Source organism: Drosophila sechellia, chromosome 3L (genome assembly GCF_004382195.2).
Source record: "Drosophila sechellia strain sech25 chromosome 3L, ASM438219v1, whole genome shotgun sequence".
NCBI classification, from domain to species: Eukaryota; Metazoa; Arthropoda; class Insecta; order Diptera; family Drosophilidae; genus Drosophila; species Drosophila sechellia.
Window position 1 is genome coordinate 12035307 of NC_045951.1, and position 27387 is coordinate 12062693.

The 27387-nt window shown below is 42.3% G+C and overlaps 1 protein-coding gene across 3 annotated transcripts; it reads right to left on the reverse strand.

The window, feature by feature from the left end:
- Positions 1-137: 137 nt before the first annotated feature.
- LOC6605430 (gonadotropin-releasing hormone receptor) lies at positions 138-12789 on the reverse strand. 3 transcript variants are annotated; one of them, XM_032718687.1, is made up of 6 exons: positions 12624-12789; positions 8561-9506; positions 4453-4636; positions 4181-4386; positions 3126-3277; positions 138-951 (listed from the first exon to the last, which is right to left on the reverse strand). In XM_032718687.1, exons 2-6 carry the CDS (start codon positions 9332-9334, stop codon positions 795-797), a joined length of 1473 nt encoding a protein of 490 aa, XP_032574578.1. In that variant the 5' UTR covers positions 9335-9506; positions 12624-12789; the 3' UTR covers positions 138-794. The 3 variants fall into 3 exon arrangements, with proteins under 3 accessions (XP_032574578.1, XP_002030263.2, XP_032574580.1); XM_002030227.2 differs by lacking the exon at positions 138-951 and adding an exon at positions 1074-2490; XM_032718689.1 differs by lacking the exon at positions 138-951 and adding an exon at positions 2929-3036.
- Between the last annotated feature and the right edge of the window lie 14598 nt (positions 12790-27387).

Below are 27387 nucleotides of genomic sequence, written 5' to 3' on the forward strand. Positions count from 1 at the left end.
GATATTTTCAAAAAAAATAACTTGACATCATAATCTTTACCATCTAATATTCCATTTAACTTAATTTAAATGGTACCAGAAACGTAAAGTTTATACTGGAAATTTTACTGCTTTTATTATTATATTTTTGAATTGTTATAGCCAGACTTTTTTTGATCAGTGCTCGTCAGACTGCGCATAATTGAAGGGGGAAGTTAAGTCCAGCCCAGCGGAGTCCATCTTTCATTATTTGTGGTAATTGGGTTCCTGTTTCCGGCGCAGCTTCTAAATTGAGATTTCAAGGCGCATTTTCGGACGCATTGTTCGTCCGACTCCGGCTCGCAAAGATTGTTTTGCATTTTGGGCCAGAAAGTTTTTCTCCTCCGCATTGGACTTTCTATTTTCGGGATGTTCGGCACTGGCAATGGGAAAAGTGTCCTCGTTTCTGGCCTATCGCGATGGGAGAGTGGGTGGGCGACCTCCGCCTGTGGTGCCCATAAAAATTTTGTAATATACCCGTGCTCCGGCGGGTGGACGTGAGCTCTGGGGGATTTATGGGGCACATGCTGCAGTGCGTCCTAGTTCATCAACGTGTTGAGCTGTGCGTGGCGCGTAAAAGTTGGCTCGTAAAGTTACGCTGGGATCATTCGGGTTTTATTAAAAAATAAACTATACAAATTTGACACAGGTTATTTATACATAAGTACGCACCAAAGTGCGCACATGAATATGCAAACGGGAAGGATACGCAGCATGCACTGGATTCCTCTAATGACACATGTGTGTGCGTGGTTAATCCTGCGGAATTTCCAGAATCATCCGTACATCTCCTGGGGCTTTTTGGCCAAATTGAATTGTGGTGTTCGGTGGAATTCGACGTTTCCATTGACATTTCCAGATGGCCGTAAATTATGGATTCCTTTGGGAGAGCGCCGTTTACAAAGGGAAAAGTTCGATTCAGATGGAAGCTTCCTTGAAGTTAAGGAAACGGAAATCAAAGGAAACTAATTAAAACTCAGGAAACTCAGGAACTAAAATATGGACATGAGTTTGGATATGGTTTTTTAGTCTCTTAAGTTAACCAAAATAATTCCTTGTGTCGTTGAACATGAACTCATATTTATTTTAAACTTTACAATCTTTTTTTTTTACAATATTCTTCTCAAAATAATGTAAATGTAATGTAAATGTAATGTAAATATATTTACAATAGTTAGTTTTACCCTGTTTTTGGCTGATTTCTTTTTTATACAATTAGAGAATTGATTTCTTAGTTACTTGGCTGGTGGAACAAAATAAAAAACTGGAAAACGCTGTTAATTAACTTTACAAAGTTGCCCTGCCAATGAGAGAAACTCATTTGAAGTCGTATATATTTAATTATACGTCCAATTAAGCAGTAATTTAAGCTGAAATTGTAAGTGACTCTGATTGCACATTGATTATAATTGTAATTATTGTTGCTTATATCGGATTACACGCTGGCGAATTCGCAACATTTGAAACATTATAAAGTTAAATCTATTTTCTTCACAACCAGATTTAATTGCAATTTATAAGATTTATGGGCTGTACATACATATTATTTCTTATTTTGTATCCTTGTCGAAGTCAAGTATTGGAACATTCAGAGAACATGTAAAGTGACCACGAGTTTCTCCCGGTGCAGGGCAACTACTTCGTACGGACTAGCTCTAATCCTACGCTACCTCTAAGCACACCCATTGTGTTTGAAGACTTAACTCTCGATTAGCACTATCTAAGCACATGTTGCACGCACCGGTGATCTGATCATCGACGCCACTCCACGTTGACCGAGGGAATCGCTGGAATCGCTGGAATCGCCAGCTCAGGCCACTCAGCCAGCCGGATCAAATCCACTGGCAGTCGCCTCACTGCACTGGAAGCACTTGGAGCTCCAACTGCCGCCGCACCAGCTCCCTGCTCAGGCAATGGCAGCAGGAGCAGGCGTCCTCCGTCGCCATATTCGCATCCGCATCCACTGATGCCGCTGCTGCTGCTGCTTCTGCTGTGTCCGGTGCATCCACCGCCACCGCCGCCGCCGCTACCGCCATCGCCAGCTGCTCTCACACGCTCGACACCCGCTCGTTGTTGTCCAGCAGACCGCTGGCCACGCCCACGCCCACTCCGCCCCGCTGGCTGTCGTAGCTGAGCACCAGGGTCGAGGGCTTCTCGTGCAGCAGCAACCGCTGCTGGTGCTCCTGCTCCCTCAGGCAGCTGGGATGTCGGGCCAGCAGAGCCGATCCCTTACGCATCAACTGCGGCATGGCGCCGCTGGAGACGGAGCCACCGGGCGTCCCATTGCCGGGACCCACGTGCAGCAGACCCACCTGCTCCTTGAAGGGAGCAGCACCCGGTCCGGCTGTGCCGTTGGAGGAGCTGCGGTAGTAGCTCTGCTGGCGGAAGGCCCGCATCTGGCGGGAACTGCCACCTGTGCCGTCCACCTGCGTCACCGCCGTCAGCATGGATGGTGTGCGCTGCGAGTCGCCCCTGCGGATGGAAAGTGGGCGGGGGAATGGACGATGCGGTGAGGTGATAAAAACCAGACGGAAAAGAATTTATCAGTTTATTGCCAATCACGTTGTGTGCGCTTTTTGCGTTATCAAAACAATCATAGGAAGTGTGACAAAATCATAGCAAATCATATCTGATCCTGAGATAGTTCGCTGCTTTGGCAGCTGTTTAAAATAATAAATAAATACAGTAAGTGATGTTAACTAGCGATGGAACAATGTTTTAAGTTGGCATGAAAAATAATATTTGCAAGCATTTAGGATTTATTTTATAAAAATTTAAAGACTGCAAAACTGCCATTAAAAAGCAACACTAACACTATTTTACTTAAAATATGTTTTAATAGTTATACATTAATTTTTAGAGACAACTTTCTGCTATTTTATTTAAATTTACAATATCATTTACTCTTAAATGTGAAATATTGCCATAAATAAAAACTCTTTAATCAGAAAAGCAGCAATTCAGACTTCAAAAGCTTGCTTGGCTGTCTTAAAAGTGTACTGCTTGAGTGAAAAGTAACTATATTTTGACACGATAAAAGCGCAAAAACAAGTACGAAATGTAGTGGTTAATAGAATTAACTTATTCTGTGGGCTCACCCTACTCACCTGTTTAAGCTGTAGGCGTTGTTGTTGCCGCCCCCGCCGCTCGACTTGCCGGCTTTGCCAGGACACAGGTGGAATGCACCGTAGATGAGTGGGTTGACCAGGCTGTTGGACATGCCGAAGAAGAAGATGGCGTCCTGCAGATCGTCGCCCAGCTGCAAGCAAATTCAAATTAATTTCCTTGTCCCTGCCGCACCCCTTTCCCCTTTTCCCCCTCTATGCCCCTCTACATTCGAGTGGGCGCATTGTGGGTCGAAATGGGGCTCAGTTCGCCTCCGAATACACTGCGCTAAAAAGCTGACTTTTAGATTAATTATTTTGCACACTGCCATGTGAATGAGTAGGAGTTTAGGCGGAAATGCCATCATGAATGTGCAATCGCATTGCATTAAAACTTGTCAATTCCAATCCATTAGGATGTGAAATTCCGTGTAATCGGTGGACAAATATCCAATTCACTTCAAAATAGTGACAGCAAAATGATTTCGCTTTTGTCTATTATCACATTTTTAAACTTAAATCTGTGCTTTGGAATAAACTATGGGGAATATTTCCTGCTCATTCATTTCCCCTACTGTACAGGATGCTTTGTAGCAACTCGACCTTGTGTTTCTTCTGCCCGGATTCCCACGCCGTAATCTTGCAACCTGGCCAGCTTTTACTGACCATCTCTGGCAAGTCATCAAACTTGGGTACGCCGTTAAGGAAAAATTGCGACCGTGTGGTCGGTCGGGTGGCGTAACGATTAATTAAAAATTGAGCATAAGAAATCATTTTTATGGCTGTGGGGTATGGCCCCGAACGGATTTGCCAGCTGCGACTAGGTCGTATCGTATTCTCCTTTTTTTTTTACTCGCACAACGACGGCCCCAAGCCGTAAATTTGGTGGGGAGCAGGACAAAGGATTCACCCAAAACATGCGCTACAAACTGACAAATCGACTGCTGATTGATGCGCCCTTCGGTATCAGGAATCGCTATCTGCTTGTCATTCAGTTTCAGCTTCAAATTCGGCAGGGGGGAGGGGGGAGTGGTGTGTGTTCAGTCGAAACTACTCACCCTTTTGTCCGGATTGAGGAACATGAACATAATCATCATGACGTAGTAGGGCGTCCAGCAGATGAGGAACGCTATGATGATCACCACGGATATGCGTAGCGACTTCATCTTGGCCTTGTGTATCAGCCTCTGGCGATTCGTCTGCGTGGGCAATTTGGCCGTTGAGTAGTTGGCCAACTTTGATCCCTGGAACATCTTTTCGCTGCCTGTTCGATTATCAGGTTATCAGTTTAGTACGGGCAAGTAAACTCCTTCTGGCTAAAAAAACTCACTAGAAATGGTGCGGAAGGTGGACATGTAGGTGCCGAACAGGATGCACAGCGGCAGCAGGAAGGTGAAGACCAGCGTGAAGGTGGCATACATCTGCTCCTGCCAGTCCGCCGTGTAGAATCCGTGGGTGACGCACTGGTAGAACTCCTCCACGAAGGGGCCACGCGCCACATGGAAGATGAAGAACTGGAAAGTACATGCAACATTAAAGGTCAAAACTGACGCATAGATTGAACTTTAAAGTTCAAGTTCAAGCAAGTGATTCTTAAGGATATTTACCTTCCTATCAACTTATGGCCTGTTTCTAGCAGGTAAATGCAAATTTTTAAAGCCACATATCTTGAATGTGTTATGCAAATAAGATGGTGCTGTAATCAGATTTTTATTAAAAAACCAATCCATGTCCTGTTTGCACCAAGGACTAAGTACGGGCATGTTCTCATGGAAATATCCACATGCGGTCCATGGTAACAAACTGCTGACTCAAAACGATGTGGCTTTGATCTACTTTCCATTTTGAGTGGCAAGCAGCTTGGTTATGGGTGAAAAGTACTTTGGCTGGGTCTCGAATTATTTCCAAAATTGATGGAACATGTTTGGGAAATAAATACAGTCTGCAGTCGCATACTCCCTTGTTCAAGTCGAGTTCAGCAGAGTGCCACGTAGAAAGGTGAAAATTCTCGCAGCAGGAAAAGCTTCTCGAGCTGGAAAATGTGTGGCCAGGACTGATAAAGGAAGTGTAGCAACTTAAATACACCAAGGATGGGATGTGTCTACGCATAACTAATACGCTAAAAGTATTTTTATTTGCGCTTTTTATGGGTTTTCTGGCGGCCGCTGTGTCAACAGCCAACAGCTGACCCAAATGAAGGAAATGGGAAAACTTTCTGCGCTCCACTGAGTAGCATAGTAAAAACTACACAAAAACCCGCCGCGCAGAAATAACGAGAAGCGGATAATCGTCTAATGGTTGATTTTTATTAATTTCGCACATTTATAACTTCCAAGCCATTGCCTTCCGCCGAAACCGAAGTAAATTCCCAGTGGCTTTTTATATGGATATATACAAATATTTTTATAGGTCATGGCTACTAAAAGAAAGCAGATGTAAGCAAGGATAATTGTGGTTTTCAATATTCTTCCTTCAATTATTTCTAACTTCAACTGTTCAAGTGTTTGTTCATTATTTCCATGTTGCTATTCATTAAAAATGCTCGGAAAGTTTAAAGGGCGTTTCACGATAAAAACCATTCAAGCCTTCAGCACTATTTGCGGAAAAGTTACACAAGTTGCAACGAAAAACTTTAGAAAAAAACTTGCGAAAGTAAAAAAAAAACAGTATTGATTCATGGTGAGGGAAAACTTAAAGAACTTCCGTTCTAACCAAATTGCATTGCTGAAGAAATATTGACTAGTTCCCTCAAATTAGTTAACAATTCTACGGAATTCTAATTATGCCACCTAAGGCTGCTGAATTTTATGTAATGTCGGTGAAATTAAATTCACAATAATACCCTGCGGAGGACCTGTGGATACCCTTGTGTTTGACTTTATTATGGCGGCGTGTTTTCATTGTGCCACAATTTTGAGCTCACACTGCGAGTTATTGTGGCAGGATTCTACTGTGTTTTTCCTTTTTTTCCTGGGGCGAAGGAGGAGGAGGTGGAGTTGGTGTCGATAGAAGTGGAGCCAAATAAATGCTGCTGTTGAAAACATTTGTTGTTTATTGGCAGTCGAAGTGAATTTTCATTTCGTTTCTTTATTTGAAACCGACGAGTTCAGCGGTGCGTCTCATATTGGATTCGATGTGGCTCCCTACCAACACATGTGCCACTTGGTTGGTTGTTTGGTTGGTTGCCTGCTCCATGAACGTGTGACATGGGAAAAGTTGTCCGGAAAATTGTTTGAGATGATTCCCTCATTTCCGGCGGGAACGTTTCGACCGTCACGTCTGTAAGCGGCATAACTTTTATGTCGCATGTTCGAGTCGAACCAAAATGAAGAAAGTTTCCCAGGACGACGGATATTGGCGCGATGTCGAAAAGTGGACCATAAAAATGGGCATAATGATTGCAAAATTTCTTTTAATTGGGTGCCAGTGGCCATCCATAAATGCTTTCTGTCATATCATCGTAATTTGTGACGTTCGTCAACAAATATTGACACCCAAGCTGGAAAGTTCAGCAAAGTCTGGTTCTATTTTAAAAATTCAAAACCAATACATTATGTCCTTTCTATTATGGGTCGACTGGACCAAATTCCCCGCAACAAAAAGGCCAAATTTTCCGCTTGACATCGTGTGGAAAAAAAAATAAAAATGTAATTAAGCTCAGCACATTTTTTGCGGCATTTAAACAAGTCAGATGATTTAACAAACTGATTCGCACATGCCTTTGCACCCAGTAAACCCACACACATTTTGGCCCAAAGTGAGCAAATATAAATTCGCCTCGATTTTTGCGGTACGTCTGTAATTATTGTTCCACGCAATACATTATTCAGATAAAAGGAAATGACGTCGGTTTGCTTGGCTCTCTAATTAAATGGGCTACATTTTAGCATACATTTGCGGGCGAGCAGTGGAAAGTGTGCTAGTTGCATAACTAGCGTGGGTAAATCCACTTACCATCCACTTTCCCTTTGGTTCTTTTCCATCTATTCTTGGCATCTCTCAGGTGACAAATTTGGTTATACAGCGGGTTTGACCTTTGTAACCACTTGTCCCAGTTATAGCTAACCAAATTCTGCGAACGATATTTATGACCTATGACCCGCGTTACAAAAAGAGCAGTGGAAAGTTTGGCGTCACTTTTCAATCAAACTATATTACTAACCCTTGGCAACTTTGAAGTGGGCCTTTCGTGCTAATTACCTACCTTAGTGACAGCCTAAAATGGAGTGTCCACGAATTTCCACTTCAAGGAAAGACACGTGCAGTAGCTCGTAGCAATCCAGCTAAAGATTAACTGAACTCGAGAAGTGAAGCGCCTCACCCGGGGCCATAAATCAAGGACAGACCAGGCGAATCGACTATGAAATCGGGATGTGGAGACACGCGGCATATATTATACAATCAGGGTGCCGGAAATCTGGAACCGAGCCGTAGAGTTGTAGAACAAAGCGAGTGACTCCCATTAATGCAGTCCCATTCAGGCTTATCCGCCAGCTGACTGCCAGGGCAAAGGAATATATCACCCAGTGTGCCTATCTGCGCACAAAGAACCGAAATCGGGAATATGAATAATGTCTGTCGTCAGGCAGAAGACACACTTGTTCGGACCTTTTTTTTGGTCACCAGTCGCACAAGCGAAAAACCCAGAGGAAAAACCAAAAGAGAAAAACCCTTTGTTGGTCGGACGACCGGAATTCGATTGGGTGTCCCCATCCGCCCATCCGGCCAACCCTACGCCCATCAGGACGCGTGTGTGTGGGCGTGGCAGCGGCCTAAAGCCACATTTAGTGTACACTTATTGTGCGAAGGCAATCATTTTTAATGTCTGCACACATTCTGGCGCCTACTCAAGACTATTTGCACTGTGCCACGGGGCGTATACGTGTTATAAAGTAAACATATTACTTCAACTTCATCAGCGCGAACGTAAGGATCAAATGGAGTGCCAGGGGTGGGGGTAGGAACAGGGACAGGGGCAGTAATGGAACGCCCCACCAAAAGTGACTGGATTATTTTCATAAGCGTGTCTACTTCGCACTTCACTGGAAGTGCCATTTTTTCAGCTGCAGACGCTTTAATTTTGCCCTCTAGCAAAATCATTTTAAATAGAATAATATTTTTACGGGTCATGCTAATTTTAAAACTCAAAAATATCTGTGCCCTCGAGGCTTACGCATTTTCGCCGAAAAGAAATTTATCGAAAGGGTGCATAAATTAAGAGGAGGTCTTAAAGCTCGTACTGATTTACTAATCAAAGGGTACCTTTAACTTTTCCAGACTTAAATTATAAAAATATTTTGATTTAATACTCAACAAAAAGTTTTATTTAATTACAACCTTGCTTAATTGTGTTGCTATCTTAACTGTTTTTTCTAGCCAAATGATTTTTAAAGAACTTATCTGTAATCTGTACTTCTTTTCAGTGTATAATCACTTACCTGTGGCAAGCTGAGCACCAGCGACAGAATGTAAGTACCGCCAAGTAGTCTATGACACCTCTTGGCCATGTTGAGCGACTTCATTGGATACTTGACCGCTATCCAGCGGTCCACTCCGATGAGGACCAGGACATAGGTGCTCAGGTAGAGGCTGAACATCTGGAAGAGTTTCATCAGCTTGCAGGTGAGCTCATTGGCCAGCCACTGGACGGTGTAGCACCAAGCGGCCTCCCCGATGATGCAGAACCAGGTGACCAGGACATCGGCAATGGACAGATGGAACATCAGCGAGTAGATGGCGCTCCACGTGTGCCGGGAGTTTCTTCTTGAGATGCGGGTTTTGTAGATATTCCAGATGGTCAGCAGGTTGCCCAGCAGAGAGAACAGTGCCATCACCGCCAGGACATACACTTTCAGCAGCCCGGATCGGGATAGTTGGGGTGCGTGGTCCATCACGTGCTCCGGAACTTGCTCCGCCATCGGTGATGCTTCATGGCGACTATTGGTGTGCGCCAGTGAGGAGCTATTGGAGATTGCGTAGGCGGGCAGGGGCGTGGTGCTCACGCTCAGATTGGATATATCCGTGGCCATGCCCACACCCACGTCGATCATGTTGAGCGTATAGTTGACGATTTCAGGAGCGGCACCAGCCACAAGTCGCGTGAAGTTGGCCAGTGTGGACCAATTGCTGACCACCTCGTTTTCCGCCTCCAAATCCGTCGAGGCACTCGGAACACTAGGCAGGCGATCGATGGAGCCCCACTCGTCCTCCATTTTCTATATATTTTTCTTTAAATAAGTTATTCAATGGATTTGGACGGTGGTTTAGAGATCTTGGGAGCACAACATCTTAAATTGGTTACTTAAGGAATGAACTCCGTTTCCACTTTCGTTTTATATGTCACCAGCATTGCAGCATTTAGTTGGCTTACGTTGGAGAAATAAACTGCAAATAGCAAGAAAAAAACAATAGTTAAATGTATAATTAAATTTGAAGCAAAGAAAAGGGGAATTTCTTGTTTCTTTGTGAGCAATGTATTTGAATAATAAAGCTGTCTAAGCTAAAAAGCTTCTTGTTTTCTGATTTTCTTAGTTAAATGCTGTACCCGCAGGACTTGAAATCGTATTAAATATGTATTAGTCGCAACTTTCTCTGAAAACCGGGTTTTCTAGGCAAGCAAATGTGTGGTTTCCCGGTTCAGCAGAAAAATGTTCAAATGCTAATTAAATTTAGATTAAAATCAACCTGTGTGCCATGTGCAAAAAATAACTCAACCTTCAATCGACATAAAATGTGCTAAAGTCTTTCACTCAGCTGTCTTGTTTATTTGATTGTTTTGAATTTGATTGTTTTCAATGGAAATTGCTTTGCCTAGGTGCAATTCAGCAAAACAATTAGCCACATCAGTTCGATGGGATGGACACTGGAATTGCTAAAACATCCATTTTGCCCAATCTATTATGCAGTCCAATTAAGTTGCAAACATTCGGCAAATTTCACACAAATAACTATTAGTCTTATATTGTTTCTGGGAAGGAATGTTAAGTCAACTTGCTCTCCTAGTTCTTGACGTGATTTTTCTTAAGGAAATAACATTGCACAAAACGTCAAGATACTCGTCTTTTGGGCTAAGACCCACTTAAGTTAATCGGACTTGGGTCGAATGATTTTATAGTGCAACAGTATAATGCCGCCATGGGTAGCAAACTCGATGACCTGAGCTCAGTTGCAATTACCCGGCAGCAATTATTCGCCTTGAGTATTTGCGATTAAGTGCAGCTAACGCGGAAAATCTGCCCCCCTTTAACCACCCCTCCCCTTTCCCGCGACGAACTCAATTTAATTTTAATAGATACAACAACGATGTTTTTGCACTGTCGCCTTCGATTTTGAGCTCGACTTTGACCGTTTTGCAGTGTAGTAACAGTTCAAAGTAAAATTCCATCAAATTTCATTTTCCAAATTAATTTATGTTCATAAATTAAATTGGACGCTTGGGTTTTGGCTTCTGGCACAATGCTGGGCATGGCGTTATTTGCCAGAATGCCCAAATGGCCCGGCAATAAAATCAATTTAGCGAAACGCGTGTGACAAGATACACTCGTATGTCGCTTGAATGTAACAAAACATTTAATGCCAATTGAAATCAATCGGGGAATGAATGATAAAATATTAAACGAACCTTTTCGCATGTGTGTGGTTGCCAATTAATTACCCATGTTCAATCTGGACCACTCGATTAAACCAGATTAATAGCTCATGACCTGGACTGCTCGTTGGCACTAGAGCAATTTGTATCTGATTGGACTGGCCCGCATCTGAAATCTCGAGTCTCAAGTGAAATTACCATCTCTCGCAGGCAGTTTAATCAGCGCGATTAATACACAAATGCGCATTTGATTGATCAGCAGACGAGGGCGCCAAAAAAATAAAATATGAGGGAAAAAAGTTCAAAAAAGTGCGAAAAAAGCACATCTGTGCCATGTTCTTGGGTTCTGGATCATAATCCCCTTGGCGGCGACAGATGAGCTGGCTGAACTTTTTGCGAAAAGTTTTTAGCCAACTGCTTGCACGCATTTTGATTGATTTGCATTTCTGCAGTAAAAGCGAAAGGAAGCTGAATTATAAGCTGAATTCGTGTCCAAAAGGTTAGACAATGGCCTTTTTACGTATTTTCTATGGCAAGTATTTAAATGTAATAACCGTATTTTTTACACGGTAAAGCATTTTTGAAGTACTTAAAAAACGAGTTATAAAAAACGTTGAAATTCGCATTTTCTCAGCAGTTATGGTAATTGAAGCAATATAAACGATTTCCTTTTAAATCCTGCTAGGCTAACGATTTAATTTGGAATTTCACTGTTTTTTTCAGCTAATTGTGCAAAGTTTGGCAAATGAGTTCACTTTTTTCGAGTTACTTTCACGTAAACTTTGTCCATTAAGTGAAATTGTATTAATTCCCGAAGCAGTTTGCTGTTATTCTTACGGCGCTACTTTGTAATTATTTGCTGAGTTCATAAACTGTCCAATGGACTACGGCAGACAGACAATTTCTCACCCAACCCAATCGAAAATCAGGAAAATTCACAAGGCTCTCTATGCTCATTAAGGCAACAGTGTCTTCCAAAAAAGTTTTCACGATAAGAGGCCCACAGATATACAAACAGTAGCACTACCACTACCACTACCACTTCCATTTGCTGTGGTATTTGCATTCAACTTGGCTAATACTCTAATTCAAGTCGGCGTGGCTGTTTGCATTCACATTTCACATTTATTTGGACACTTTGGGCTTTGTCTAAGCCGAGGCTGTTATATTTGCACAGTTGTGTGGCTTCTCCAAATACAGTTGAGATACACTGAACTCCGCGGGCTACTTGTCTTGCCACCGCGAACATTGATATGCCATGTCTTTCATATTTTGGCAGCTCTGTCAGAAGTCGAAAACTCTGCCGGAGTGTTCAAAATTACCAAGTAAATTAATGTATGTATCTGTATGTATGTATCAATGTGTCCACAGTTCACTGTTTGCTCAACATCACACGGCTTTCATGAGCTCTTGAGCACTTGATGCCATTTTGATTATTGCCCTGGGTTAACCACATAGATAAGTCCGCGAACACACACACACATATAGGGAGGCATTAAAAAAAGTAATTTCGGCGTTTGATCAGATGAAAAATGTAATTGAAATTCATTTCGGAACTCTGACAATGTACTAGATTAAATTGAATGAGGCAATTAATTTATTTACAGAACTTTAACGCATTCCATTTTATTTGCAACATTGCTAAGCTTATTAAAATACCACTTTATTTGCATTGTATTGAAATGCATTATGCACAATTAAAACATTACAGGTGACAGAAAAAACCACTTTGCTCTCAATCAAATTTATTTTGAATAATTTACCCAGTTTGTAAAATTGTTGTAACAATTCGTGTATTTAAACTTGCCTTGCTTGTAATATCCCTATTTAATAGACTCGTTGTTGCTTTGGTTTTAAACTGTTTTTACCAGTTAAATGCACACTTAGACTGTTGTATTAAATAGTTGAATTACATTTAATAATTAACATAAATTCCACTCGGATCGTATTTTCTGTGGGAGCACGAAAAATGCACTTGGTACGCCTTTGGCCTCTATTTGCCCTTTTCGCTGGCAATTATTCCTCAATCTTATCACTTTGCTCCAGCAAACTCTGCTTTCCACTTCAAAATCCCAAAATCCAAGCGTCAGCGAAAGTGCTCGGCATATATGTTTTCCAATTTTCCGCGCTTTTCAACCGCTGCGGCACGTCGAGTTCTGGCAACTGATTTTGAAAAACCGAGGCGGCAAACTCAAATCATCGCGCAATCGGTTCGAGCCGCGCTCGAAGCGAGCAGCGAACATGTTGCAAGCGGATTCATTCATAAAACGAATGCCACCTGATGGAGCGACCCTCGTTCGTGCGACTTGCAACTTGTTGGCGTCTCCTTGTCAAGGGCAATGCGCCCGATGGACGCACATAACTCATACGCAGCGTGGGCTTATCCTGGCTTCGCGACCATAAAGTTCACCCATTCCTGGGCTCCTTCGGGCGTTTTTTTTTTATCCGCCAAGTAGTTGCGACTAGCGTGCTTGGATTTAGTAAGCAGAGTTTATCTTGCTATTATGGCCAGCATATTTATTTTATTTACCCTAATTAGCTCGTTTACGCACATGCCCCAGCACAACCCTTTTAATCGTAGTAAACAAGCAGCCGCATTCCATTTGCCGCCTCTAATTGAGTTTCCACAAAACAAACAAGTAAATGGCCAGCTCTCAGAAGGTAAAACAAAATCTGACGTACAAGAAAAACAAAAAAAAAAACATGAACCCATCTGTGGTTTTCACACTGAAAGCGAGAGCATTTCCGGTTACCTGTCATTAGGCCACAATGGAGTACATTTTGCAGCCACAGCCAGACGGAACGAAAAAAAAACTACCAACTCGCCTGAGGAACTTCCATTTAGCAGGATAAGTATATGCGAGTAAATACCGTTAGCAGGATACAAAGCAACGCCACATGACAAATGACGCACTGAATGCCAGTTCAGTCACGTGTGATGAACCGACAACAATGTCGGCCCAAAAGGGAGTGGGAGTGGGCCACCGCCCCAAAGAAAACCCCCCGAAAACAAGCTCTAGCTCCCGCTGTCTATTGTTTTCCAGACACTTATGCGAGCAGCGGATATCGATGGCAGGATGCCAGGACTCGCCGTGGCAACTGTCAGGAGCTTGGAGCCGGCTCTTCAGGTTCATTTCGTGATCTCATCAAAGGAGCTGCGACAACTGATGACTAAATAATTTCACCTTCTGCCTGAGCACAATGTTTGCTCCTCACCGATAAACAAAATATATCGTTTACGTATACGAGTATAATGGAAAATGATTTATGCAAATTGTGTGGGTGGAGGGGTTATCATGGCAAGCAAATACCCTGTAATACCTTATGACCTCGATTCTTAAAATTGATTTCACCCACTGAGCTGCCAGCTTAATTTCCCCCAAATGGTATTACAAAATTGGCACGAACAACACTTTTAAACTACTTCAGCTGGCAGCTGAAATTTTCACTTGGAAATTTTCCCATCTTTTCCGGCGCTTTTGCCAAGTATACAAAAATTACAACTTTCCCTTGGCTGAGGAATAATTGGATTAATACTCATATTAACTATCATGCACGCGTGCATCCATTAACTCATGCGTGCGTATGAGATTTTAGGCTATTTTCCGGAAAATCCTCGTCCCAACTTGAGTTGAGTAATCCCCGCAAAGTGCATAATTTGGTCCCAGAAAATTATGGCATCGAGTTTCCAGGACTCGCCCGACTTCCTGTTTCTCCCGGTGATTTATATCACTTTTGCGTCAAGTTGTCATGGAATTCCGTTCTATGCGAAACATGTATGCTACTGAATTGCTGAATTTCGAGGGGCAGGCCTGCGGGAATTTCTTCCGGCGACTGGCAAAACTTTGCTACTGATGCAAAAATCTTTGGAGTTTTATGTAAAGCATGTCTCTTTGCATATATGTACGTGTGCCAGTGCCCCAACTCGATAACAATAAGGGAGGCCGGCTTAAAAAGTGATACCTCGTGGCTTTCCGCCGGAAGAAGGAATTCCTACTGCCGAGGAGCAGGTGAGGAGAAGATTCCTCTCATCATTAGCTCGCTGATTACACGGACTCAGGAGACAATGTGCAGGAAGAACCAAAAGAAAATAAACAAACGTTGCCCAATATTTGGCCAAGTCCACGTCGTACACGTGCCATCGACAAATGTGCTGCTAGAGTGTGCCGCATAAATAATGGATTTTATGAGCAGCGGCACGAATGGCACCCAAATCCCGATACCGATCCCGAAATTGGCGAAGATTTAAACGGAGATGGGACTCCGGTTTAGCCAATAACTGACAGTGAGCTCCATTGACCCAAATCAAAATTTTGCATTGCACAAATTAACTTTGACCTGCCCCGTTCGAATGGCAATCCCATAAAGAACACATCCAAGACACGGACGTTAAATGCAAATCTTATTAGCCAACTTACGAGTTTTATGGACCAGCAGCGTTCGGACGCTTTTGACCCACTGTGCGGGTCCTGGGTTTGTCAAACAAATTGATTTTCAGCTATCCTTGGTTGCGGCGTCCAGCTTTCGGCGGCTGTGTCTTCAAATTCGACCGGATCCGGCACTTGAGTCTGTCGCCCCGAACCCGGAAAGTTTCTCCTGATTTTCCGTTTGCTTTCCACTCCGCTTTTTCCATTGCCTTTGCCCCACACAGCGATGCTCATTTTGCAAAGTATTCGAGCGCATTTTTTATGTTGTTTCGACGTGGGCATATGCCGGCTCTCCGTTTTCTTTCCGCCTTCTTTTCCCGTGGCAGTCAGTGTTTTTCCGAGCTTTCGGTTTTCCCAGCGCTTCAAACTACTTTATTTGGCCATCTGGCTGTTTGAAGTGCTGCCTGTTTTCGGAGGAGCGTCTTTAAACCAACGCAAAGGAAGCGTTTTCGAGGACACATGCCAAAACGGGAGCACTGAAATTCCCCTTCGCTGGAATGCTTGATATTGCAGTCCTCCGGGGGGATGAGATGTAAATTCGCCAAGTTTAATAAGTACCTTGTTAGAAAAAAGTTATTCCTGTTGTGCCTTTTAAGCCAAATCTCATATGCGAATGAGTTTTATTGTAGATATACATAGGTTATGTTCTGACTAAATAAATTTACTTGAAGATAGTGCTTGTTTACATGTAATATGTCAGTTTAGTTTGTTGTACATCTGTATTCTATAAATATACAGACAAGTGATTATATAAGGTCCACAATTTTACCATGCAACAAAGCATGTTCTTTACTGCCATAACAATACAAACTTTTCCTTTGTCAATCTGAGTTCACAACTTTTTGCAGGCACTGTACGTTTAATAAGAGTACTTTTTCCAGGCGAATCACACCGTTTCGCGTGTCTAGCTTATCTTAAATAATATTTATAACAAAAACTTGCTTATTCAAAATTAAAATTCATAAAACAAAGTAGTGTTTTGAATAGTAGCCAACTGAATGGAATTTTGACCACCAATTTCGATATGCAATTTCATATAATTTGTCAAATGCACCTGCATCTATGTTGCTTTATGAATATTCAGAACTAATTTGTATTTCAAATGTCATAATATATGCTGCTTTGTTCTGTTCACATAAAAACATGCAATTAAAAATTATTCAGCTCAACAGCATCTGCATAAAAGCACAATTACTTGGTGTATATGTTTGTTATGACTTTTTTCGGTCCCATGAAAACATTTGACGAAATTACTTGTGAAACGCTAATTAAACATTTTTACGAGCCTCGAATAAAAGAGCCATAAACGCATGCAAATATATATTTTTTTGCCTTGGGCCAACAGAATTCCAGAGTGCGTGCCCAGATTCCAAGTGACTAATTGTGCCCAGATATGGATACTCCAATACTTTGGGACCCAGTTCCCCGCTGGGAAGCGTGGATGGTTGCCAGTGCGAATGCCAATCTGGATTTTGATGCACGGCTGGCCACTGAACTTGGCTGTCACTCAGACGGTCCACGTTTAGGCCATTGACAATCTTGTTGCCATAATTTCAGTCTGGGCCTCATTGACCCTTTCTGCACTTTGAAAGCAAACGAAAAGGGTTTAGATTTTTGGCAACTAGATAAACACAGTGCCCTGCACTTTCTTTCATGAAATCGTAGCCACATTAATTGTAATTAAATTGATAAATTAACTTACCACAATTGCTGAAAATTACAGTAAAATCTAAAGAATTTCAATAACTCTGTATACAGCAAAATTCTCTGGCAGATGACAGATTTTTCGAAATATTTGAACACTGTGCTATACTTTATTAATATTGCTTGAGTGTGAGACGGGCTGCAACAGCATGTTTTTATAACTATAAAGAAGAAAATTCAATTTCTCAGGACGAAAAGTGCGTGATTGTCAGTGTTTCTCTCTATTTATGTACTTACCCCGGTATTTTGCGAAAAAGGAATAATACACTTAAGACCCGGCTCTCCAGGAAATATCCCCATTCAAAAGTCAGAGGCTGTCGTTTCGCCTCGCGTTCTGAGCATTCATCAAACCATGGAGCTCCTGCCGTGGAAGCAGCCTTCCCGCGCTATGAGTGTTTTTATTGATTTAATCAAATAAACACGAGCCAGAACAGCGTGGAGTCCTGGTAGAGTGAGCAGCCCAAGGAATTGATCCTGACTGCTTCTGACAGGCAGCCTGGCAGCAAATGAAACTGCCTTTGCGGAGAAGATTTACTCAGCTGGCAGGTGTGTGGTTTCTGGTCTATGCCACGGATATGAAAGGCTGGGAAAAAAAGGGGGTTGGCCAGGAGTTTAGCCCAAGGACATCCTGCCGCGACAACTCAGCCGGGTTGGCGTGTCAAAAGCCATGCAAACAAGGCGCAGGACATGCTGCAAATTGCTCAACATAAAGGAAACAACGAAGCGTCGCACTCATAAAAGCCGTTCGCACGCCAAATTTCCGTTTCGAGGATCGTAAAAGGAATTGGTCTTTAAAGGCGCTGGAAGCTATTAGGCATTCGGTATAATTAAATTTGAACTTCCTCCTCCTTTTTTTTTCTCTCTGCCAGCCGCAATTAGTTGGATTTCCCCACTTGAAATGTCACACGATGCGCCGATTAATTAGGCCTAATATATACCTACCCTACTTTTTCCCCTAATATATAACAATTAATAAATGCCACCACTGACCGATGCCTCCAATTAGCTCGAAATAATAAGCAGCGTCGACCATGTGCACTAATTAAGCAAAGCCCACTAACCGCTGGCATTGGGCATACTGTTCTCTACTACCAAATGGCATTGTTGAATGAATCCTTTTGTGCATATTTTACGAATATGGTTTTTTTTAGGCTCACATACAATTGAATGCTGAACTTGTATAAATCTGTTGGCCACACATACGTTTAGTTGGGCCGCTTTTACTCGCACACGAATGGCAAAAATGAGCCGGCTAATTGGTCGGACATCATGACACCAGGACATCTGGACACTAGGACATCAGGACACTAGGATAGTAGGACATAAGGACTCTGGGACACTCCCACACAGTCCAGCGTAGAACAGCGTAATGAATACAAATTTTATTCACCCACTACAGCAGTCGATGTCGAGCACTTTTTCCAGAGTCCTGAATCCATTTTAATCCTCGAGCCGTCTGTATATGCATCACGTGCTGCCCAATGTAGCAGAAACTAACCGAAAATTCGGTCTATCGGCTTTCCTGGCGATAATTTTGGAACACAAAATGAGCCGCAACCGAATAACTGCGGCTTAAATCGCCAGCTGGCTAGTCAAAACTTCTTGCCAAATGCAAAACACTTGGCCAAAAGCGGACCCTCCGGGCGAAAATAAATTTTTATCTGCAACAAAAAATATACAGAGCGAAATATATAGGAATTAATACTTCTTTAGAGTTGTTTTTTATACTTTACCATTTTTATAGCTGTTGGAAAATTATTGCTTCTGAAAAAATGCTGCCATTTTTATAGAATTGTAAAAGTGACAAATGATATGCACAATTATTTTATCGACAAACAAGAGACAGGAAAGTGTGAAAAGTCGAATAATATTTGTTTATATCTTACAGCGTATATTTGTAGACGCAAACAGTTGGATAAGCACAATGCGTATAGGTTCATCAAGGCAAAAAAAAAAAAAAGAAGCGCCGCGTCAGCAGGATATGCTCGATTCACAGAGAGAGGGAGAAAGGATTTGGCCTTAATGCGCTTAAAAATGCGACTGTTCGAGGCCAAAATGCGTCAACGGTCAATTCGACCAATAACAAAGGAAATCGGTAATAGCATCAACTTTTTGTCTGCACTCCTGAGCTTGGATTAGCCTGTCATCGCCACCCAAAATCCTGGTACGAGTCCTTGCCCCGAGGACATCGACGGTTCGCAGGTTTTTTTGGGTCACAACTGATACACAAATGTTGTTGTACACGCGCCTAAGCCGATTGTGTTTAAACAAAAAAAAGGAACTCAAGGGACAAGCCAAATAGCCTTTACATAGATAAACAGAAACTTTGTCCCAATGTGATTGACACACTAAGTTGATGGGAAAACCACCCCCCGACTCTTAAGAACTTTGCCCACTCCAGTTCAGTCCGAAAGTTAATCTAGTACACGTTTCCATCATGGCGACACTTTAAAACAAAATTGCCACGGGATACTATTATCACCAGCCAGCAGGTAATACAATTTACAAAACATTCTTAACTTGGCTCGAAATCAAAGCGAATGGATTGCCGAGAAAATTAATGGCGGGTGGGTGTTCGTTCGTTGGTTGTCCAATCAAAATCAATAGACTTGGCAAATTGCCAATACATTAAGTATACGCCGTGCGGCCACGTCCATTACACACAGTCAATTGGCCCACGCCCCAACACTTCGGTCCCCGCATTTCCTATTTTCGTAGTTGTAGCTACTATTTCAAGTGAACAGCTTAATCAGCAGGCCTAGATCCAGCACAAATCGAAAGGTGTTTCGTTCCGAAATTAGGGCAAAGCCTGTTAGAACAAACATTGCAGATTTTCTCCCCCAAACGGAGAAAGGAAAAACCAGCTACTCTGCCCTGTGCGTGTATAAATAATGATGGAAATGGGAAAGTGGCTACCCGAAGACCCTTCAATGGGAGCAATGTGCGGAAAACAAACACGCTCTGTCGATTCTGTTCTTATATATGTATATACTCCATATATATAGATGTTCGCATTTGCAGGTATGGCAGCATCATTAAAATTATAAATCACCCGACCACGCAAATTTCCCGATTCAACGAGTGCCCACTGAAGGGCGGAGAATGAATAGGCGGCTTAATATTTGGTGTGGGTGCCAAACTCAACCAAAACACCTGTAAAGGTGTTAAATCAAAACACGGAAAACGTATACCTAAAATAATAAAGCAACAGTCAGTCTGATGGCTGGCCCCTGGGAACGCCCACCTTTGGCCCATGGAATGGCCGGCAGTGGTGTAAATGTGAGCCAAAAACATGGGCTCCCAGTACTTTTGTGGCGGAGGGGCACATGCACAGGTAGCATTTGATTTGGCAGTCTATTGATTTTGGCGGTCTTAAACGCAAAACATACATGCCAGAACAAGGACATGCTACCATATGGATGGCGGGGATGTCTAGTTGGTGACCAGTGCAAACAAACCGATGAAATTTCACAAAACAGCCAGGTGAGCGTCGAATACAATGAGGAGGGCAGGGGGAGGGCACTCGTACGTGAACATCAAACAAAGTGTGTTTCGGATACATATACCATATACCATGAATATGCCAAGTGTCAGCAGGTTGGAGGGGAATCACCTCTGTTGTTTATGCCTTCCCAGCCAGTTCAAGGAACCCAAGCTGCCAAGTTCAGGAGCAACTGGAAAGGCAGGGTTATTTCAGTGTCACTAAGTTCGCTGTCGAAGTAAACAAATAATCGAGAGTCACGACAGGCGGCGAGTGGAAGTGTCTAATCACCACTGATAAAATCATTAAAGAGCCGGCTAATGGAGTTAAACACTCTGTGGTGTCAGTCGAGACAATTGATTTCTTTCTTTCTCTCTGATTCAAACACTTGAAGTCAGCTCAAGAGAAATCGTTTTAGCCACCACTCACACACACACACACACACACAAGCTCACGTACAATTCAATTAATTACATGCTTTTAGTCATTCCAGGCGCCCAAAAAGTATGCTATGCTTTCTTTTACAGCGCAGCCTGAGGCTAATTTGCCTGGCACAATAAATAATGGCAAAAAGGGCTAAGGAACTCATTCGTCAGGAAAAACAACAAACCGCAAAACGTTTATTCGATGCCGGGAGCAACCGCCGACCAAAAGCAGGTGAGAAGCCACCTGACAGCCAGTGGAAAGCAAAGTCTGGCAATCGCCTGTTTACTCATTTTATTCGGATTGTTGTTCTTTTCCCCCGACAATTTCACCTGATTCAAATCTGCCGAATGCGAGGACTCAAAGGATTTTAATGCCATGCTGCATCAGCCCCGTGAAGAGTCAAGTTTTTATCTTTGTTCCGAGCGAAAGCTGCTGCATTATTTTTCCACAGTTAGCCGGGTGGGTATTTTATGAAAGAACTTGCTAACGTTTCTCATTTAAATTTATGCATAGCATAGCACGGAAAATACTTATGTTTTAATGGTGGTTTTGTAACAGCTAAATCCTTTGGCATTCAAGTTCATTAAATGAATTGGCTTAGCACAAGGAAACGGTAACCATTCTTTCTATTGTGCTTAGAAAAGCTGACACAATACATAATCCAAAAATTAAAAGGAAATTAAAAAACAAATGACACTGAAACAAAGCATATGATAGCGGTGAGCACTCTTCTCAAAAAGGCGACACAAAATAACCTTGGGGTATTTTTTCTAAGAACTACAACGAAATAAAAACGAAAGAAAATAAATGCGAAGAAAATACCATTGTGCCTAAGGAAACCAGACAAAATAATCGCTTTGTAGCCTTTTGTTCAATTTAATCATTATTAATTGCTGTAAAATCAGCTTTAATCGACTTAAAGCGCTTTAAGTCAAAATTCATATTTGCTAATCAAAAAGCTTTCCCTAAGTTGCTCTATTTATGCTAACACATAAATATTTATGCTTTTATTTAACTGACATTAACTTTATAGCCCAACCTTCACAAATCGACCAAGTTTTCCATTTCCATTTGCGCAAACATATACGAACTAAAGGCAAACATTTCGGTGAGCTGGGAACACATGTTGCGGTCCTCAGCCCGAATCCTCGAGAACCGCAGGACGAGTCCAGCAGGACGAAGCTCGCGGGATAGCTGGCCATGGTCAGAGCAAATAACGATAACAGCAAAAGCAAGGCAATACATTTAATGCAGCGATTTAATTAATGAAATGTACGCAATTCCAACGACGGCGGCCCACAGTCGGCTACGTGATTTATGGGCGGCGCTTAATTATTAAGAAGTTATGCAGAGTTTAAACATTTATTGCAAACAAAACGGCGACAACGCTGTGCATACAAAGTGGTTTAGTGGCTTTGCCAGCTTTTTCGGCACCCTCGGGCCATTGGCCAGTGATTCACCCGAAATTCACCCATTGGGTATCGCCTATTGGGGGTTTTATGGCTTTCGTTTCGGTATTTTGCCCACTCTGGTGACGGCCCGAAAGTCTGTCGCTCTTTATGAACCTGGCCAGCCATAAATATTTTATATGCCTTTTAAAAACTCCTGGCTACACAGCTTTCCGAGAGCCACTTTCGGTAATTAGTGGCGTTTAGTTATAAAAGGCAATAAATACCTTTTGCGAGCCCAATTCAACGTGATTTATGTCCCAGTTGTTTCACTTCAAATTCAAAGCTAATTAGTAATCAAAGTCACCCCAAATAGTTGGGGAATGAAAAACGTCAATAAATTAAAGCAGCATTTCCTCAGGGCCACATTCGGTTGATCGCAATTTTAAGGATCAGACAAGGCCAAGTGCCTGCAAATTGCAATTAACCAAGAAGCCAAGTGATTACGCTGGGCATTTACAACGCAGCAGTTGGCAGGAGGTGCGGAAATGTGAAGTTAAGACTTTTCCATTATGCGCCTCCGCAACGGAAATTATTATTACGGCCGAAAAACGGTAGCACTTTAACGGACGCCGCTGGCCAAAAGTAAGAAGCATCTTATCCAGCAAGCCAATGGTAATTAATTTACATTATTATCATAACAAACTGCTCGAGAGGCACGAGGAAGTGCCCACTTTATATGGTGAGTATATGGAGCGTATGGGTGGTCGAGGCCTCAGGTTTCCGAAAGCGTCTTCATTAACAGGCCAGTCGATTCAATTAGGTTGCATGAAATGTACATAAAATGCTCCATTGTTTGCCGTTCGCTTTCAAGGTCATTCCCGAATGGTTTTTGTAATTTCATTTTTGGGTCCACCCGACCCAGCTTAAAATCTAAGCCAAAAATAAGGGCAGCTCTCGGCCGAGTGCCATGATTTATGCATCACTACTTTAATACACTAATTCTTTAATACATCTGGTTGGGTAAAGGAAAAGCATGTATGTGTGTGTTGCGCAAAGTTTTCCCACATCTCACATAATCATTACCGAATATATATAGAATAGAATAGTTACCCCTTTGGGCTCATTAGCACATCATCATCATCATCATCAGGCAAAATGGGTCGGGGTAATATCATCACGTGGGTTGGATGTGCTGGATCACAATTCTTAAAGCCCTTCTGCACAACCAATTACTTTGTCATTAAGCCGAAAATGAAAAGCGACTTTGCTGGAATTCATTGGGAAATATCTGTGGATTGAGTGCAAATAGACCATGGTTACGTGTTCAAATATGGGATACATAAATTTTAAGCAAATTCACTAATAAGTTTGCAAAGAAAATGAATTTGTTCAATAAATCCGAGTTTCTTGTTTGTTTATGTCTAAATGATGGTGGCAAGAACCTTGGTCGATGAGAAGGGGAGAAGCTTAGGTTGCCACAAGCCAAATAAACATTTCATGCGCACGATACCTTTTTGGCCACACATGTTCTGACCATGAAAGCGCTCTCCGCCAGCTCCGAAAAATGAATGTATCATCAAAATTGTTGAAATCATGTCATAGTCTTGTTGTCTGCAGATGAAGCAGATGGGCCTGCGCAAAATAAATGGCTCAAAATGTGAACGAATTTCTGGTTGTTCGTCTGGCGGGAGTGCTAGTGGTTGCGGGCAAGTACAGAGCACTCATACTTAAGCATAAATAACATGCTAATGCCTCGTGTGAGACGGAGTTCCTCTACGGTTCCCCGGTGGATTGGAGTGGAGTGCTTCTCCACCGTTTATTTTTCCGGCCTGGAGCCCGTATTTACATCCTGCGCCTTTTTCTAATTCCATTCCAGGAGCACGCATCTCACGCGAACACGACAAATTCCAGTCGTTATAAATAAGCTCGACAATTTATTCTCGCTCAGCCGTTCCTGCGGGCTCGTCCTTTCGGTTTTAAAGCCCACACGTGACACTCGACGGGTCGAGTTTGGCTGAAAAGTGTTCCCCGGGGAAGTCTGACGGCACGAGAATTCGATTTCAGGCTTCATTAAAAATGTTTAGTGCTTTATGCACGCATCTGCAAAGCGGAAAAAGCCAAGTCCACAAAAAAAAAAACCATGGAAATGGGCATTCTACCCCAATGTCGCAGTATAATTATTGCACTTTGACCCCACGGACTTCAACTTTAGCCGCATGACATTTTAAGCTGGACCAGAACTTTTGTCATCTGCTCACATAAAGCGAATATTTAAGAAGATGAATAGAGTGTGGAGTAACCAATTTTCACTGCTGCCAGTCAGGAGTCACTCCACGGCATCCTGTGGGATCAGGAGTGATCCGCAGAGGAGTGTCCTGTGACCCATTTGTGCGCTTTTCGTTCATGCAAATTTATTTAAAACAACATTTCAGTCAGCAATAAAATTGTTATTATATACTTAGTCAAATTTGGATACTTCGCTCTAAGCGAAATCGTTTAAGAGCCCGTTCGATGAGATTTGCCAACTCACTGAATGCCAATTAATAGCAGCCCCAAAGTATTGGAAACTTTCCGCGAAAAGTTTAGCGCCTTTTCAAAAGTCATTCGCCGTATTTATTTGCATTTAGTCCGTAACTTTTCAGACTGCTTTTTTTAATTAAAAAGTATGAGAAGAAATGTTGCACATACGCCCCGTTGTTCTAACTTCCTTAACAACAAAAAAAAAATAAAATAAAATAAAAGGCGGAACTTTTTGTTTCTCCCGAAATCCATTGACTTCTCACCCCGAGTTTGGTGCGTGATTATTTTATGCAATTGCGGTCACATTAATGGTTCGCATTCGGTTTGATTTAGGACTCGAGTGCGTGGCATGGAATTTGCAATTACACCGCCAAGTGCCCCGCCCACTTCCGGTCCGGCCCTGCACCGCTGACAGCTCAAGTGCGGGCGGGCCGCCCTTAACGGCGATGGCACGTGTTGTTGTGCGTGTGATTTATGCTTTATGGGTCCCGCCCGCAAAAGTAGGCAACACTGCCACTGCCAGGATGTGCCAGGATGTGCGTGCTGCCAGTTTTTAATTGCTTTCCCGTTGACGGGCCCGCAACTGAATTATTGATGTAGGTCAGGGAGCAAAGGGTATTGCCGGAAATTGCCTGACAACTGGAAGTAAGAGTCGGGATCTTAACGGAATGTGGTGTGGAGTCCACACTGTGGACCATGATGTATCAATCACCTGGTGCTACTTGACTTTGGACACTTGGATAACAGCTTATTAATTATTTCTATCGAAATCAGTGCTTCTTTCTATAGGTAATCGAATTCTCCTGGAGAAAAATAAACTATTTTGTTCGTTTTCTTGGAACTATTTATAAAAATGTATAAACCAGCTGCATCATTTCATTCAAGCCGCTTGACAAACGCTTCTCGTTGGCTTCTACGATTTCAAATCGAGAAAAATGTCAAAGTAAAGTGATTTACATTGAAGAGGTGCACTGAACTAGAAAACTTAAATTTCTCAGCCCATTAAAATATAAAGAAGACAGGAATTTCTTTTGCTTTGCATTTCAATGGGGTTTTATATACTTTTAGATAGATTCCAGCTTCTCAGTTGAAGCGGCACATGGATGAAAATTGCCAAATTGAAACGGGCATCAGATGCAGATAAAGAATATATATGCTTTATAGAGTCGGAGACGCTTTTTTCTAGCTGCTGAATCCTTTTACTCTGCCAGTAACGGGTACAAAAATAGTATTCTGATATCTGTTTGAGTTTTTAGTGGCTCTAATCAATTGAATGCGATTGTTAATTGTTAATTGGCTTTTGCACCTCCTTACCCCCACCGCATTTTCAGACTGAAAATCCATTTTCAATTGGTTTAATGTCTTGAGAGGGCAAAATATGAACAGACTGGGTATTTAATGCTATTAGCTTCGAGCCGAAATCTGTCATTTCGGCATTAATAATATTTTAAAGCGGCTTATCGAACAAATTGATAACAACAGACAACATCCCGCGACAGCCATCCTTAGGCTACTTACAAAGGATTCCCCTGAAAGAGGCTCAGCAATTCCATTTCTCTTCTAGGAAAATGAGAAAAATGGCGCCGATAATCAATGAATCAGCTACATATACATATATGCCTATATGGCATATATAGAATTACGACAAGGACCAAGTTTTTCATTTAAGAGTAATGAAAGACATTCTGCTACCAAAGTGAAGGAGCAGCGGCAAAGTAACATTCTCCGAAGCACTTCACAATGTTCATCTGCACCACACATTCAATTTGGGGCCAGTGATAAGATTTATGGAGCATTTTCAAAAGCGGGCTGCGAACTGCGGAGCAACTGCTGTTTTCAAAGCGTGGATCTCATAAAACAGACACTGACAACAACAACAACATCAACGCCAGAAAGTACAACAGGCGTAGGGAAAATACATACACAGCAACACTGAGAGAAAAAATTTGGTACATAGGTAAGCAAATGCCAAAATAGGCAAAAGAAAAGTTTTATAGATTTTGCATGGAATTTTATCTGGCTTTTAAAGAATATTAGGTATGAATTAAATTAAAAAATTTTTTTATATAAATGTATTAGTTAAAGATTTCTATCTTAACTTTCTAGCCAATGGTTAACAAATAGTGTACAAGAAAAGTAAATATTTCAGCAATTATTATTTCTCAGTGGATACCCACCTCTTCGCATAGAATTGCTACGTTCCTACAAGTGTTCTCTCATGGAAACACTTCTTCTGCTGTCACAATCAGCATCTCAGTTGTGCAAAAAGGGAGAATTGTATAAATTGGTTGGAATTGAATGTCTGTGTGTGTGTGTGTGCCCCACTTCCTATTAGTTTCCCGCTGGCGTGATCCAGATCCATCATTTGACATCCTGCATATGTAGCCCTAACCCGATGAAGAACCATCACAAAGTTTCCGGCCAGGGGGCAACTTATTAAGAAGAGTCCGCAATGTGTTGACAGGCCTGGGCAATCAAATAACAAACTTTTACTACTCGTGACATTTGCCCCCCTTTTCCGAGCGACTAAACATTGGTTTTGATGTACGAGGACGTATGTTATGGCGAACCAGCATCCGTCACGTCAGCCACCAGCGTTAACTGCATCACGTAAAGTGCTTAATCGGCTGCCAAGTGGATGAGCTGGGTCCTCTTCCCGGAGTCCCGATCCTGGCTCCTAGCTCATGAAACCCACACAAAACCGCTGGGCGACGCACGAGTTCATTTG